This window comes from Castor canadensis, chromosome 1 (genome assembly GCF_047511655.1).
Source record: "Castor canadensis chromosome 1, mCasCan1.hap1v2, whole genome shotgun sequence".
Classification (NCBI taxonomy): Eukaryota; Metazoa; Chordata; class Mammalia; order Rodentia; family Castoridae; genus Castor; species Castor canadensis.
Window position 1 is genome coordinate 170384570 of NC_133386.1, and position 15658 is coordinate 170400227.

The following is a 15658-nucleotide window of genomic DNA, read 5'->3' on the forward strand; positions in this document are numbered from 1 at the left end:
TAATAGTTGTTTTGGAATTTAATAAAGTCATATATGAAGTGTTGGCTTTACATATGATAGGTGTTTTACAAATGATAGCTGTTACTAGTGATGGTGACAGTAATAGAACTAGCAGTAGAAGTGGTAATGTTAATATAATAATATGTAGTAATAAGTTAAAACATTAATACACACATATAAAGTTGAGTACTTTTCTCTCTACTTACCTTGGTATAAGCTAAAAGTCTGAGTGATGTACTGTGAGTTAATCAGTCACAGTCTCTTTCCTCCTGTCCTTTGATCTTATGAAATATGTTATTCAGTCAGTTTTTTCTTTGTGATTAGGTTCAGCACTTTGGATCTGGGCATCAAGAGTGGAATGGAAACTTTGGACATCGAAGACAGCAAGCTTACATCCCTACTAATGTTACCAGTAATCCATTCACTCTTTCTCATGGAAGTCCTAACCACACAGCGGTGCATGCCCATTTGGCTGGAAATACACACCTCGGAGGACAGCCTACTCTACTTCCATACCCATCATCAGCCACCCTCAGTAGTGCTGCACCAGTGGCCCACCTCTTAGCCTCTCCATGTACCTCAAGACCTATGTTACAGCATCCGACTTACAATATCTCCCATCCCAGTGGCATAGTTCACCAAGTCCCTGTGGGCATAAATCCCCGCCTCTTACCATCCCCAACCATTCATCAGACTCAGTACAAGCCAATCTTCCCACCACATTCTTACATTGCAGCATCACCTGCATATACTGGATTTCCACTGAGTCCAACCAAACTCAGCCAGTATCCATATATGTGAAAAGTCAAAAACAGCATATTGAGGAAGCTCAATGACACAAACATTTGATTAAAATAAAGACATGGTATTTAATAAGTATTAGCCATGGCACAAGAAAACTATTTTTGAATCATGTAGACTTGGGTGCAATTTAAACAACTTTGAGCTTTAAAAAAAAAATCTCAACTTTTAATGTGTTTTGCACATTTGGTATAACTTGTCTTTGGTCATGTTATCTTCTTATGTAGTAACTAGACAGGTGACTTATGGGAGCAGAAGTCCAGTTTTGCTCCTGCTATTTTTTATAAAATTGCCTTCTAACTAGTGCAAGACACGTCCACATTTGGGAAGCCATTCTGTGTACAGACTTAGAGCAACAGATGCACATATGTCAGAATTACAGCGTACAGTGAATTGTATTATCTGTGTCTTAGTGTATAAATGTTGGGTCACATAACCTAAGAAATTGAGCTATTGTTCTTTACATTTGCATGTGTCTTTTGCATGGGCAAAATGTTGCCTAGACTTTGCTCTTAATGTTGTTCTAATAATCTCAGCTGCATTGTAAACCGTTCCCACACATAGTGCCTTAAATATTTGAGGTTGTTAATGTTATTACCTATCTATAAATGTTGAGGACTGCAGCACTTAAAATCCAGACCTACTCTTTAGTTTTCTTTTGATAGAGTAATGTTCATTTTTGGTTTTGTGTGGTATGATTTCAGATGGTAGCTGTTCTTTCCTTATTAAGAGGGCAGCATGTTTGCTATAGCTGAAATCTACTGTCTGATTTTTCAGAATGATCTAGCTTCAAGAAAAGCAAGGAGTTTGTAGTGCTTAAGAAAAATTGATTCAGTATCTAATGGATAGTTGATAACTGTCACAGCACAGCTTTTTATATACTGTTAAGTGAAACTGCAATACAATCTAAGTTTATTTTGGGAGTGTTTGCTGTATAATTGGATTTAAAAATGTTTAGAGGTGCGGTAGGCATGACTTTGAGTAGATAATGAAAGAAAATGCAAAATGCTCATTGATTCATGATGTGGTTTCATCTTAGCTTGGGCAGACCACGCAGTATTTAATAAATAGTAGCAGAATATTTACTATTGAAGCTTGAAAAGATGTGAGTTCTTTGTGTGCAATTTTTCATTTATGCATGTGAGAGGGTTTTTGGTTTTTGGTTATTTTTTTAAAGTATTTTTACATTGTAGTAATTGTTTTGCTTGTTGGTGGTGTTTGCTTATTTAATACATTCCGTCAGGGACAAAAATTACATGCTTTTTTTTTTTTTTCCTAGGAAGTGTGTCTTGGGTTTTCCCCTTCCTTTTTTCCTCCCTTGGTGGTGATGGTGATGATGTTTAAATGAAGTTGCTTTTACAGCACCAAAGACTTAATCATCCATTTCTTATATAAAAGGTAGCTACTTTTTGCATAGACCTCAAGTATATTGTAGTGTAGAGGTGGAATTTAAAGAAAGGTATTAAACTGAGGCTGTGTTTTAGCTTACAGGCAAGTAATAAATTGTATCATTTATCTTGAATGTATCATAGATAAGCTGCTATATAACGATTGCCACTTCAGATAGCTGTGAAATTAGATGATTAACTAGTTGTTATTTAGCCTTCTGATTTCTGTATAAGTCTAACTACATGAAATAGAAGTTGGGGTTTTGATTTTTTACTTTGCTTTTCTGTTTGGAGTGTCATTGTAACTACTGTATTGTAAATGATGGAAAATAATTGCATATGTTATTTTGGGGTGTGTTTTTGCATCAGTATTTTATCTCTATTAATGTTTGTGCTCATCACTGCATATAAAAACTTGGATGTATCAATGTAACTTAATTTTTTATTTTCATACTGGCAGTGTAGACTTGAGAAAGCTGTATCTTGCAGGCTTGACTTAACTTTTTTTCCTTAAAATCTGGAATATAATCTTATAGCATTTACTGGAATACACAGTACAAAGCATTGGGGTGTAAACCTCTCCAGATGTTTTGGATTTGCAGCATTTCTCTATAAATGAATTGCATACCACTAGTACAGCTGTACTACAGCATTGACAATAAGCTAATAATGGGTGAACCTTTCTTTACTCCATTAACACAAGCAGTGTTTTATTTAATAATCATCAATGAAATAAATGTGCCTGAGATTGATTTTAAAAATTACAGTATTAGATCATAAAATAAAAACCAGCAGTACATTTTTAGTCACACTGAAAATGAAGGACTTAATTTTCCCCACAAGTTTCAGTGTTTTTATTAATCAATTCTATGCATTTTATATAAATAGAAAAAATATATAATACACATAATAAGGAGTAAGATTAATTTAAAAGATTATTTACAGATGACACATTTATGGAGTCACTATTTACAAAGTTGCTGCCATCCACAGCGTTCTGATTTTATTTATATGGTCTAGCAGATTACTGTTATCTGCTCATTTCTTGGAAAAGAATCAACGCTGGCAATGGATGTTTCAGAAACACCAAGTGCAAAAGATCGATCGTATCACAACAGGTACAAAACTGGCGCAGTTTGCTTTTTGTTCAGGGCCATGTTTACTGCCCTGAAATGATATATTTTTTGTATTTAAGTTCCAAGACTCAGGTAGTCTTGTTAAACTGACAGTTAAATGGTAAAGGTCAACATTTTCATTGCAACAGTAATGTTTGTTAAAGGCATATTGCAGTTAAATACACTGCTCTTAATTAATTGCAATCATGGACTTTTTGATGTGTTTAAAAGTTAAAAACTTCAAAATCCTACTAAAGTCTAAATTTAGAATGTTGAGACAAAAGCATGTGGATTTATACCCTCTTTAAAAACCATTTTTATCAGTTTTCTTTGGTTTTAATGCTTTCTTAAATAAAACACTGCATGATTTCCAAGCTGCATATTTGCATACTATTTTAATTTGCAAATTAATTTTTATCAACTATTCTGATATTTAGTTTTTTCCTTCAGGGTATTTAAATATGTTACTATTTTAGCAAAACCTTTTAATTTTTAAAATCTCTACTGCTAATTTTAAATCTGGTTTGTGTTAAGTAAAAGTTAACTCATACACTGCAAGGTGTAGGAAGATTTGTTTTAATGAATCCAATGCTATAGATTTGATTACTAAGTTTGAACTGTTAACCGTTAACAATTTTAGACTTGTGGCTTTCTTTGACTTGTTTGTTTTTGCTTTTACTTCTATGCTACACTAGTTTGCCATGTAGCAATTGCACTGTGCAATATTACAATAAGGACTGGGAAAATTTTTATGGATGTAATGTCTATTACAGTTTGCGATAGTATTTCTCTCTAGTTCTCAGTGATTTAAATGTGACCAAGCCTTCTGTACTTTGTCACAAAAAGCGGGTTTTCCAGGTGACTATTTTGGTGAGTGTCAAAATAAGAATTTATGGTGTATTACTGTTGATTCACTTTGAATTAAAATATATATATTGCAGCAAACAGCTTGTTGACTTTTTTTCCCCCTACTTTAGTACTGCTTTACAGGGTAGAGAAGGGAAGAGTCAACCACACCATGTACCTAATATGCAGGCTTTCATTTTTAAATTCTCAGACACCTTGTGAGGTAGTATCATTATTTTTGCTATACGTATGAGGGAATAAGCACAAGATATTTTGGTAACTTGCTCAAAGTCATATTGCTAGTGAGTAGGAACCTGACATGAGCCGAGTTACATAACCATAGCTACTGTACTCTCTACTGATCTTTAAGACCGAAGTCTGATAGTGTGCCAGAAGTACTTGCAGCCACAAGGTAGTGGTGGCCCGTTACCTTGAATATTAGGTTTTCCCAAAAATTTTTGAGGAAAATACTTCTGTTCAATATGCACAGATGAAGAAGAAGGAATTCACATAAATTTTAAGAATATGGGACATGAGACTTCCAAAGAATGTAGTTGCAGTAGGCCAGTTTCAGTTACGTACTCAAATACTACATCCTACTTCAATGGTCTTTCACTAGGAAAGGTGGGGGAGGGGAGCACATTCTACCAAAACACACCAGTGAAAAGGGGTTTTTGTTTTGGTGCTAGGGATCAAATCCAGGGCCTCAGACGTGCTAATCCAGACCACACCATAACAATACATTCTCTCTCTCAACTTTTAATTGAAGTATAACAGATGAACTCTTTTAGTGTTCACTGTCCTTCATTCAGTATTTTGTTTGTGGTAAAGCCACTGGAGGGGACATGTCAGAGAGTGATGTTAGAGCTGTGACAAGGACAGTATTAGTCATGTAAGGGAAAAAGCAGCAAGTACAATGGCCTTAACTCAGGAATGAGGTGGGTTGGTTTATTTTGCGGTAGGGTCTCAATGTGTAGCCCACGCTGGCCTGGAACTCTCAAAATCATTCTGCCTCTACCTCCCAGGTGTTGGGATCACATATAATGTACCACCATGCCCACCTGTGACTTTTGTCTTAGTCATTAAGTTAAAATTGCTGACTATCTTCAAGTTCTTTTTTACATCATTTCATTAGTGTGTATGTTTCCTTGCTTCTGGTCCAATAAGGTTTCAAAGGCTCACATTACATGTTTCTTGCATCAGCTCTGGAACCATCCATCTCTCCAAAGAGCCCAGGTTTCAAACAACGCCATTGGAGTAATTTTAATGAGTTGGATACAAAAGTTATTTCCTTTTCTTTGTATGAGTGTCCAATTACGGCACCCTGTTTGTTGCTGACCAAGATCGGGTTCTACTTAGTTTGACTTTAATCCCATATGCCTGCTACCCAAGTCTTACTCTGCAGGTATTGCTTCCCCAGCAATTACTGTGCACTTCTGATTATTACTGACTTTGCCCCCTCACCCACCAGCCCAGCATAGTGTCTACAGATGGTGATTCTAAAGCCGTGATGAGTAAGGAGAAGCTGAGTGACTACTGCAGACATCAAACACAGAGGAAATGATCTGATAATTGCAGTGTTTAGTACTGTTTGTCCCCAATGGTTTGCATTTGTGCCCAATGAATGTTGAATAAATGTGGACCCTAGGGTTTGAGGACATTGGAGAATTTTAGTCTCTTGTGTTACTAATCACAACTGTGATGACCTTGGACCAGGTGGTGACATGAGAGCTGTGCCACAGCACCACCATGGCTCCTTCTCCCTCTGTCCTCATTTCCACCATGCTTTTTATAATTACCTGTCTGCTCTTCCCACCAGATGGACACTGAATCACACCATTTTATCTTCTGGGTGCTATATATTTGACATTTGCCATGTGTTTGGCCATAGTAGACATTAAACATTTATTCATAAAAGAATAAATTTAACAATCACCTGTTGAATTGAGGAGGCCCAAGTCTTTCTCAGCCTTGTTATTAAATAGGTAGTATGATTTGGAGCGATTTGGGCTTCAGTTTCTTCAATGGTAAGTGAGAGTTTGGTGTTGCAAACTCAGCAATAAAAGCTGGGCAGATGACTTGAGGAATTGAAGCCGACTGAGTGGGGCTATAGCGCAGGGGAGGGCGAAAGCCTATGCCAGAGTCAGGAAGCTCATGTAGGAGGGCAGACCCAACGGACACTGACTTATCTAGAATTCAGAGAAAAGAAATTTGGCAACTAATTCAAAGTTTAAAAAAAATTAAATATGTATTTGTTGGTACTGGAGATTGAGCTTCATAGGTAAATGCTGTCAGTTGAGCTATGTCCCCAGCCATTTTTTTTGTTGTAGTTTTGTTTTTCAGATAGCGTTTCATTAACTTTGTCCAGGCTGGCAAACTCTCAATCCTTCTGCCTCTGCTTCCTCAGTAGCTGGGCTCACAAGCATGTGCCACCATGTCTAGATTTATTTATTTATTTATTTATTTATTTATTTATTTATTTATTTTGGTGCTGGGGCTTGAACTCAGGTCCTACACCTTAAACCACTCCACCAACCCTTTTTTTTGTTGTTAAGTATTTTTGAGATAGTGTCTTGGGAACTGTTTGTCCTGGTTGGCTTTGAACAGCTGTCCTCCTAATCACTGCTTCCTGAGCAGCTAGGATTACAGGAGTGAGCCACCGGTGCCCAGCTGGGATTTAAATTTTAAATGCAGTATACAATTGGTGAGTTGTCTGCAGGCCTGAGTTGGTCTAAGTACCCAGTTTGCTGGACACTGAGTTTCAGTTTTGACATTTGGTAATTCCTTCCGTACAGTACTGCTATGTTGTATCCTGGCCAGCAGGGGGAGAAAGAGGTCTCCAATAATTTTTCTTTCAAGCTTGATGCTATAGGAACGTTAAAGAAAGTAACAAAGCACAGCTTTTGCTGGAGGGGTAAGGCATAAGTAGGAGGATGGCTGTCTGACTCACCCCAGGCGTGAGACCGTATCTGGAAAATAATTAAAATCTGAAATGGTTGGAGTGGCTCAGTGGTGAGCACTTGAGAGGCCCTGACTTCAAACTCTAGTATCACACCCCCCACACCAAAAAGTAACAATGCAGAAATGCAGGCAGTGTAAGCTATGTTCCATGGACGTTGATAATATAATGTGAGAAGTTACTGATTTTTATATATCTATTTTGAAAATGCATTCTAAACCTTAGTAAATTCTTAAATTACTTAGATTGGTTGGTTTATTGTGGAATGAAAGGAAGATACACACTCATTCATCCATTCCTCCCTGCCATGTAGTAAAAAAAATGTGTAGATGATTTAATCTCCAGCAAATGAAATAGAACATTCAGATTTGCTGCTTTGGAAAAGGAGGAAAGAGGTAAAAAAGAAAGAGTAACAGTCACTCAAAACCTAAACTGCACCAGTCTTTTGTATGCTTTATCCTTTTCCTATGCCAAAATCTATCCTTCTTTTCTATTTTCCTTTCTTACATTTTTCAGTAGAAGGAAAAGGCTTTAAGACATTTGCTAGTTGATTTATGACAACAGAAAAAAAGCAATGTTGGAATTTTGGCCCTGGGCATATTTTACCTCACTCCATTCTTCTCTAAATCCAGTGCTGATAAAATGTTTACAAGCCATATGGGACAAGGGAGGAGAGGATGTATGTATGTGAAGTTACGTTTTGTTATGAATTATACAGAGAACATTGTAGCACACATTTAAATGTTAAGAGTATTCAACACTTCATATTATAAATTTTTTATTTGTTCACATAGAAAGGAACCAAAGAGCTAGTTGATTGCAAACTCTTCTATATATATTTAACCCAAGGTTGTATTTCAATCATAATTTGACAAAATCAGGCTATGAAATAAGTGCTTGATTACTGAAGTTGTTCATGTTATTAGGAGCAAGTATAGTTCTTACATGAATGTTTGTTGCATGAAAAACCAAAGTAAAACAGCAACATCTATTGGAACCTCAATTGTTCACCTGTGACATGACTGAATCTTCATTCAATCTGATGATAGTTCTCAAATACTATTTGAGGGACAGGACTTCCTTCAATTAGTTTTCCTATTCACAACATATAGTTACTAATAAACATTTCTAAATTTAATTTGCAGTAACATTTTCTCCATCACTTCTTTGTTGTTTTGAGACAGGGTTTTGCTGTGTAGCTGAGGCTGGCATGGCACTTGCAATCCTGCCTTAGCATGTGTAACACCATGTGTGACTTTTCACTACTCTCTTAAGTCCAGTCAACAAAAATAAATCAAGCCCTGACTTGTAGTGTTTGCTAATTTCCATGGTGTAAATAATACACTGTAAGTAATATGTAGATTATATATCTAAATATAATATATATACATTTACATAAATATATATAGTAATATGTAAATAATACATCACACACCACTTCAAGTTACCTGTGTGTCTTGCTGAACACAGAGTTGGAAAGTGATATATACCATTGCATATAGATACAACAGACATAACTAATTTTGAAAGCATGCAGGTAATAGTAAAATGTGTAGAATAATTTATAAAATGTTAAGATTTAAATACAAGCAGCCTTCACTTTTGACAGTAGTGTGGAATCATAAAAATGACTAAGCTGAAACCCTATAAAGTGATTATGATCAGTGGGGAAATTACCATTGTTTCCTGTTTTCATTGCTTTTTTTTTTGTTAAGGTATTACAGAGTCTCTTGTGATTGGTTATTAGTATAGGGAAACAAATAGTAAAGCTAATTTTACTCAAAACATTAGAAATACTGAGAATTAGTTTTATTTCTTTGTAGCAATTTATCCATATTTTAAAAGTTGCTTGCATTTTCCTCAGAGCTTGGGAAATTTCCTATACCTTGGCAAATTGTCACACTCCTATCTAAGTTTGGATCATCTTTTTGCATTTTATCCTTTTGGGCTTCGAATGTCAGGCAGGATCTCTAGAAATCCCTCTAATGTGAATTTTTTCTGGTATCACTTTGTCTCTGGGTAATCTTCTTGCTTTTTGTCAGGACCACTTTGCTCATTTAGTAGATAAATTTGCCATTTTTGAATTCCTCTGGCTGCATCTGTGTGGTCCACTGAACAGTGTGCCTGTTAACATTCCCACAATCAGCTGTTACTTCTGTCACTCCATTTTGGTTTGAGTCCAGTCTTACTGCCAGCAATATCACTTTGCGTTTCTTTGCTTTTTTCTCTTTTGTTGGCCAATTCTTTTGATTATGCATTTGTTAAAAAGTGTTATGTGCACTTGTCTCTGGAAGACAAGAAGGTAACTGAACTACAAACTTCATGTTTGTGTGAACTGAATGGCAGGTCAGTGATGATCAGTCCCTGAAAGTCTTTGAAAGAAGTGACATGATTGGTTACTGTTCATGAATCTCTTATTAATGATTGGTGGAAAATGGGCTAGCTGTAAAGCTTGTATCCTATGCAGTCATTCATAGTTAAGATGCTATGTCAACTAAAATGAAGCAGTATTGTAGGCAGACTAGTGTTAACTAAACTGTAGTAAATGAAATTCATGCATGTTGGAACCCATGAAAAGTGAGGGCTGCCTTATTAACAATTGATTTTAATTGTAACTTCGTGTAATTCAATTTTAAAATAGTGACTGTTTAATAACTAGTTCATGAAATTCCTGAGAATTTAGCAATCTGCCCTCACAAGCTGGTTGCTTTACATGCATAAAGAGTGAAGGTTGAATGCTTTTTATTGGTGGTACTGGGGTTCTAACTCAGGGCCTCATGATTATGAGGCAAACATTCTACCACTTGAGCCATTCCCCCAGTCCTTTTGCTTTTAGTTTGTTTTTCAGAAGGGGTCTCATACTTTTTCCCATTCTTCTACCTCTGTTTCCTGAGTAACTGGGATTATAGGAATGAACCACCATGCCAGGCTTCATTCAGTAGCTTTTAATTTAAAATGCAATATTTATTTTTAACTGTCCTGTGTCTGTCCTTCCTTCATTTCTTTAATAGCTGAGAGAATCTATTAGTCAGCTCTTGCTAGGTTATACCATGGTAACAAATGACCCCAAGTCTCAGTCACTGAAAACAACAGTCTTATCTCTTGCTCTTGTTATATGTTGGTCCCAGGCTGGTGGTGACTCTGCTCCTGATACAGGTCATTTGTACTCCATGGGGCTTGTTCATTTTAGGATCCTGACTGAAGGCATTATAAATATTGGACATGCTTTCCCAGAAGAAGAGGGAAAAGAAGCAGAGTTGAACCATGAATGGTTCATCAGGCTTAGGAATGGAACCAACACAACTGTCACTGAGATCACACATCACTAGCTAAAAATCCCACTTGGGGAAGAGAGAATAATCAGGGCAGGACCCACACAGTAATTGTGGGGAAGTATAAACCATCTGATAGGGAAGCAAAGAGGAGAAACAAAGCTGGCTTCAGGAATAGCTTCTCAAAAACAACGAAAGTTCAGGGACTTGAGTTTTTACAAATTCCTTTACTGAGTTAACATACATGCCCTATGTTCAAAGATCTTGTTACTTAAAGTGTCATCTATTGATCAGCATTGGCATCATGTGGGAATTGGTTAAAAATGCAGACTCTGGGTGACCCCAGCCCGACTTAATTAGAATCTATTTTTAACGACATGCCCATGCAATGCAGGTGCATGTTACAGTTTGTGACAGGTCCAGTGGACATCACTATCTGGATGCCATTTTTAGCTCTTCTTTTCTTTTCTCCTAAGCCTACTTTTCCTATATTCCCAGATATATTGCTCTGTACTCCTCTCTCCCTCCCTCTCCCCTTCTTCCCTTTCTTCCCCCTCCACTAGGCGTCCTTGGTTGCCCTTATCAGATCCAAAATTGTTCCCTTCTCCTCCATCCTTATTGTGCTGCCTTGGTTCAGACCTTGGAACTTGTTTCTATGTAATTGCCTCCCTCGCTTGTCTGTCTCCCAACCTCCTCATTACTTGCCAGAATTCAACTTTTTTTTTTTTTTTTTGTGGTACTGGTGTTTGACCCCAAGGCCTCACGCTTGCTGGGCAGGTGCTCTGCCACTTGGGCCACTCTGCCAGCTCAATTCTGATCTTGATGGTAGCAATGGGAATAACGAGATGCTAGGGGTAAGGGGGAGGGCGCAAGTCAACACACAATGTCAGTGAAAGAAGAGTTGTATATATCAAAATCAGTTTCAAGGCAAGTCCTTGTCCAGTTTCCCCAAAGCTCAAAAGTCTTGACTACCATTTTCAGGTTACTGGCCAAGTCTTTTAGGGGGACTTTAACATCTCTGTTTATCAATAGAAACTCTCACTTCTCATTGTATGAAATAGCTATACAGTAAACCCTCACTCTCTGTGTAGTTCTGAGGAGACTTCTGTTGAGGAAAACCCACAAGTGCTTAGGATGCACAAAGTCCAGTAATGTACAGTGGACTTCATTCATTTTGTCCATAATATCACCCATCTTCCACTGAAGACCTGCCTCCTTCCAACAAATCTAAAATTTTCACTTTATCACTCAAATTAAGCCCATTAACTTTTACCTTGCTTTTTGGGAGGCAGACTTTCACAAAATTAAGGGCAGGGAAATTACACTCAACAGATCACAAGCTTTAAACACAACTAACAATAACACGGGGCTGACTGAGAGCTTTCCCCCATTTAACTGAGCTGCATAATGCATGCGAGGGAATTAAAAAAATTTTTGTTTTTGAAATTTATTTTGATTTTTGCAATTTTTTGACTGCAGTTGGTCTAAACCATGTATCATAAATCCTTGAATAAGGTGGGCTTATTATATTAGTAACTTGATCTTGTTTGAAGAAACCTGTGGATTTATACTTCTGCATCTTGGCATGGCAGAAATGCCCTCTTTCTTGTCCCATCTTGTCTGCTTGTTACATCCCAGCTCCAGTGTTCCCTGTGTCTTCTCTGATAAGGGGGAAATTTGCTATCTCCTTCCTTATATCATTTTCATCTATGGCATAAATGATAGTTTTATAGTTTAATTTCCCCCTGGCTATATCCTGAGAACCTTGAAGATATGAATTTTGTCTAATTCATCAAGGTTTATTGAACAAGGGCTGGTTGAGTGGCTCAAATGGTAGAGTGCCTGCCCAGTAAGCATAAGGCCCTGAGTTCAAACTCCAGTACTCCCTCCCCCCCCCAAAAAAAGGTTTATTCAACAAATGGAGTAAAGAGGGGCGATGGTTAATCATCAGTCAGATGTGAAGAAATGATAGATATGACTGGACTAATGTATAAAAAGTGGCCACTGCCAGACACCTAACAAGTACTCCAGAGTGGAAAATGCTATTAGGATTTGGTGTGTTGCTCTAAGGGGTGAGGGTTTCATTGGTTCGAAGATGCATCATTTGGACCACCGAATAAAATAGAAGTGTTTTGGCAAATGAAAAGGCCATTGGTTGTTCAGGGAATGACATTTATTGCAAATGTGTTAATATCCTTATTAGAATATGTATTTTTTATCACTTCTTACCTTTCAAAAATGATAGTAATTTAAAGTGAAAATTCATGCATAAAATTCCTTTCCTTTTATGTGCTTGAGAAGGATTTTATATGACAATAATATGTAAGATTTATTGAGTACCTTGTGCCAGGTCCAGATTTTGTTTTTAGAACAGCTTTATTAAAGTATGATTTACAGGATTGGGGATGTAGTTCAGTGGTACAGTGCTTGTCTAGTGTGTGCTAGGTCCTGAGTTTAAGCCCCAGCACTGCACACATATACACAGATATGATTTACATAACATGAAATTCACTAGTTTTAAGTATAAAATTGAATGAATTTTATTTAGTACACTTACAGAATTATATAACCATCACCACACTGTTATTTTAGATTATTTCTATTGCCCTGAAAAGAAACTGTTACCCATTTAGCCATTTTTATTCCCCTGGCTCCAGGCACCCACTAATCTGATTTTTTTGTCTCTTTTCTGGATATTTCTTATAAATGGAATTCTATAATATGTAGCCTTTCATGACTGGCTTCTTTTGTTTGGTATAATGTCTTCAAAGTCTATAAGTATAGCATGTAATGATACCTTGTTCTTTTTTATTAAGGAATAATGTTCTTTGGTGCCAAATTTGTTTATCTTTTTACCAGTTCATAGACATTTAGATTGTTTCCATTTTTTGGCTATTATGAATAATGCTGCTAGAAATATTTGTATAGAAATATTTTTGAGTACATATGTTTTCATTTATCTTAAATGAAATTTATCTTGGGTAGACACCATGACAACCTAGGTAGATATGTCTGGATTCCTGGAAGGAATACTGAGTTTTAAACTTTTTCCCAAGTTACCAGTTGGTAGGTGACAGAGTTAGGGCTTGAACTCAGATTGTAAATCACTGGTTAGTCTTAGTCCTGGTTCCTACCATATAGGGCCTGCCTGAGAAAAAAGGTCTAACACGGCAAAGTAAGAATTGTTGGACAAAGAGATACACTAAAAATGAACTAACCTCACAGTGCCAAAGCCTGGACCACATCCCTACTCTGTAACCGGAAGAGTTCCAGATGAAGCAGAAATATTAGACAAATTGGCCCTTGATGACTTAAAAAAAAAAAAAGCTGTCTCCTCCCACTGGAGGGTTTAGAGGATAATTAGCCAGAACCTGGGGGAGTTGAAAAGCCATCAACGGAAGTCAAATTTAAGTCAACAAACACTGAGTTGCTAGGCTGCTTTGGGGGCCTCTGTAAGAACTGAGATGAGCATCACCCACCTGGGGACTGGCAGCTGGTCCTGGTGGGTGCTGTCATCATCTTGCTGGGCCTGTCATCCTGGGCCTTGGGGTAAGCTTAGGAAATTGTTCTTAGAGAAATGGGTTGAGATATATGGTAGAAAAGAAAGCAAGGTGACCTATGTTTCTACAACAACCTCTTTATCTCTTCCGGGGGGGAGGAAGACATGACAGATGGACAGGGTGAGCTTCCTGAAACACACAAGTCCTCTCATCAGAACTCCCAGAGCTTCTGAGTGCCCTCTGGCATTGTGAATTCAGCTGCATCTTTTTGGTCTCCAGGGCAGGTTCAGTTTGCAGGGCACCCACATTGCTATGTTAAGCACTTTTTTCAGGACCAAGACAGTCCATCCCACTTACAGCCTGTGTTTTCTCAAGGGCACTGAAAGCAAGGGAAGCCATGTTCAAAGTTTCATTTTACATTTCTTCCAATTTTAAAATGAGGAATCCAGGTGTCTGAAGTATATCCCATGGTCCTTTAGGTTACATTTAAATTCCTCCATGTGGCACATGTCCCTTGCTTGTCCCTTGTCTACCTCTCCAGCCTCCTCTCTCAGCACTCTCCTCTGCAGGAGCCCATAGCATCCCCCATCCACTCCGAGCTGGGGCATAATTCTGTATTTACTCATCTCCTCCATTTGATTATAAGGCTGGGGGCAAAGGCTTGTTCACTGTCAAAACCCGAGACTCAGAATAGACCTGGCATAGACAAGGGGTTCAAGTGTAGAAGTGTAGGCTTGTCATGGATGAGCTTAGGACTAGAGGAGAAATATCTGCTATTACAAAGAAGAATGCAAGAAGAGACCTGACATTTCCCCTATGGGAATGGTAGAAGTTTCAACTGAGGGCCTAAGACCACTGTCCTAAGATTGTTCTTTTCCCCCCTGCCTAATGAAATGACTCACATAAAAAACACTGACTTTTTAAAGCTATGTGATAATAAGCTTGCACATTGGGAAAGACCCCAAACCCTAGTTAAGCAGACTAAAATGAACAAAAGAGTTGATGGTTTTAAGGGTTGCAATTGTCATATAATATATAATAAGATTGATTGAGTGCTTACTGTATGTCGAGTATACTTCTCAATGATTGACATATACCAACTTGATCCTTAAAACAACCCAGTGAGGGAGTTATTCTGATCATTCCAGTTTTATAGATGGGATTTATAAAGATGTAATTTCCCAGTTATACAGCAAGTAGATGGTAAAGCCTCAATTTAAATCTGTAAGTACCAAAGTGAAAAACAATCTATCTCTTCTCTTTTTTTCCCCTGGCAAAGGGGAAATCCTATTTACAACACAGAGGATGCCTTTGAGATAGGCATCTGCTATCTCTTCACCCCATGGCAGTTGCCCAGAATTTCTCTCTTCTCTCTAAACTCTCATGGAGAACCTGGCCATGGTTGAGTCTTGCCTCTCTTGCCTCATGCACAGCCCTCTCCCCTTCCGTATCTTTTCTGTCTTGGGCCAGCACTCTCTGTCCTTTCTGTGTGAATCCACCCTGCCTGTGTTGTTAGTGACAGCTTTGGCTGGTAAAACATTCATGTTCTTTTCCATCACACCCACTTTTTTGTCCTCAGGTCTTAAATGAGAGCCTGGTGCAGGGTTGGTGCTCCTTAGGGTGATTCATTTTCCTTTTTCTTTCCCCCTTCCTTTGAGGAAAAGCCCAAATGTATCCAAGACCTTCTACAAACTGGCCTCAAAGTCCTCTTACTTGTCTGCCTCTTATTTTCCTGGCTGAGTTGTATGCTTCAAATGAGCAGCGCTACCACTCCAAG

At 37.8% G+C, this 15658-nt stretch overlaps 1 protein-coding gene across 7 annotated transcripts in view; it reads left to right on the top strand.

Annotated features, from left to right (window-relative positions):
• Hipk3 (homeodomain interacting protein kinase 3) overlaps window positions 1–4249 on the top strand; it is a 95464-nt gene extending 91215 nt beyond the window's left edge. For all 7 annotated transcript variants that reach the window (XM_074044078.1, XM_074044070.1, XM_074044040.1 and 4 more), the window contains one exon: window positions 325–4249. In XM_074044078.1, coding sequence (XP_073900179.1) covers window positions 325–801 — 477 coding nt within the window. In that variant the 3' untranslated portion in view covers window positions 802–4249. The remainder of the gene's footprint in view (window positions 1–324) is intronic.
• Window positions 4250–15658: the final 11409 nt, after the last annotated feature.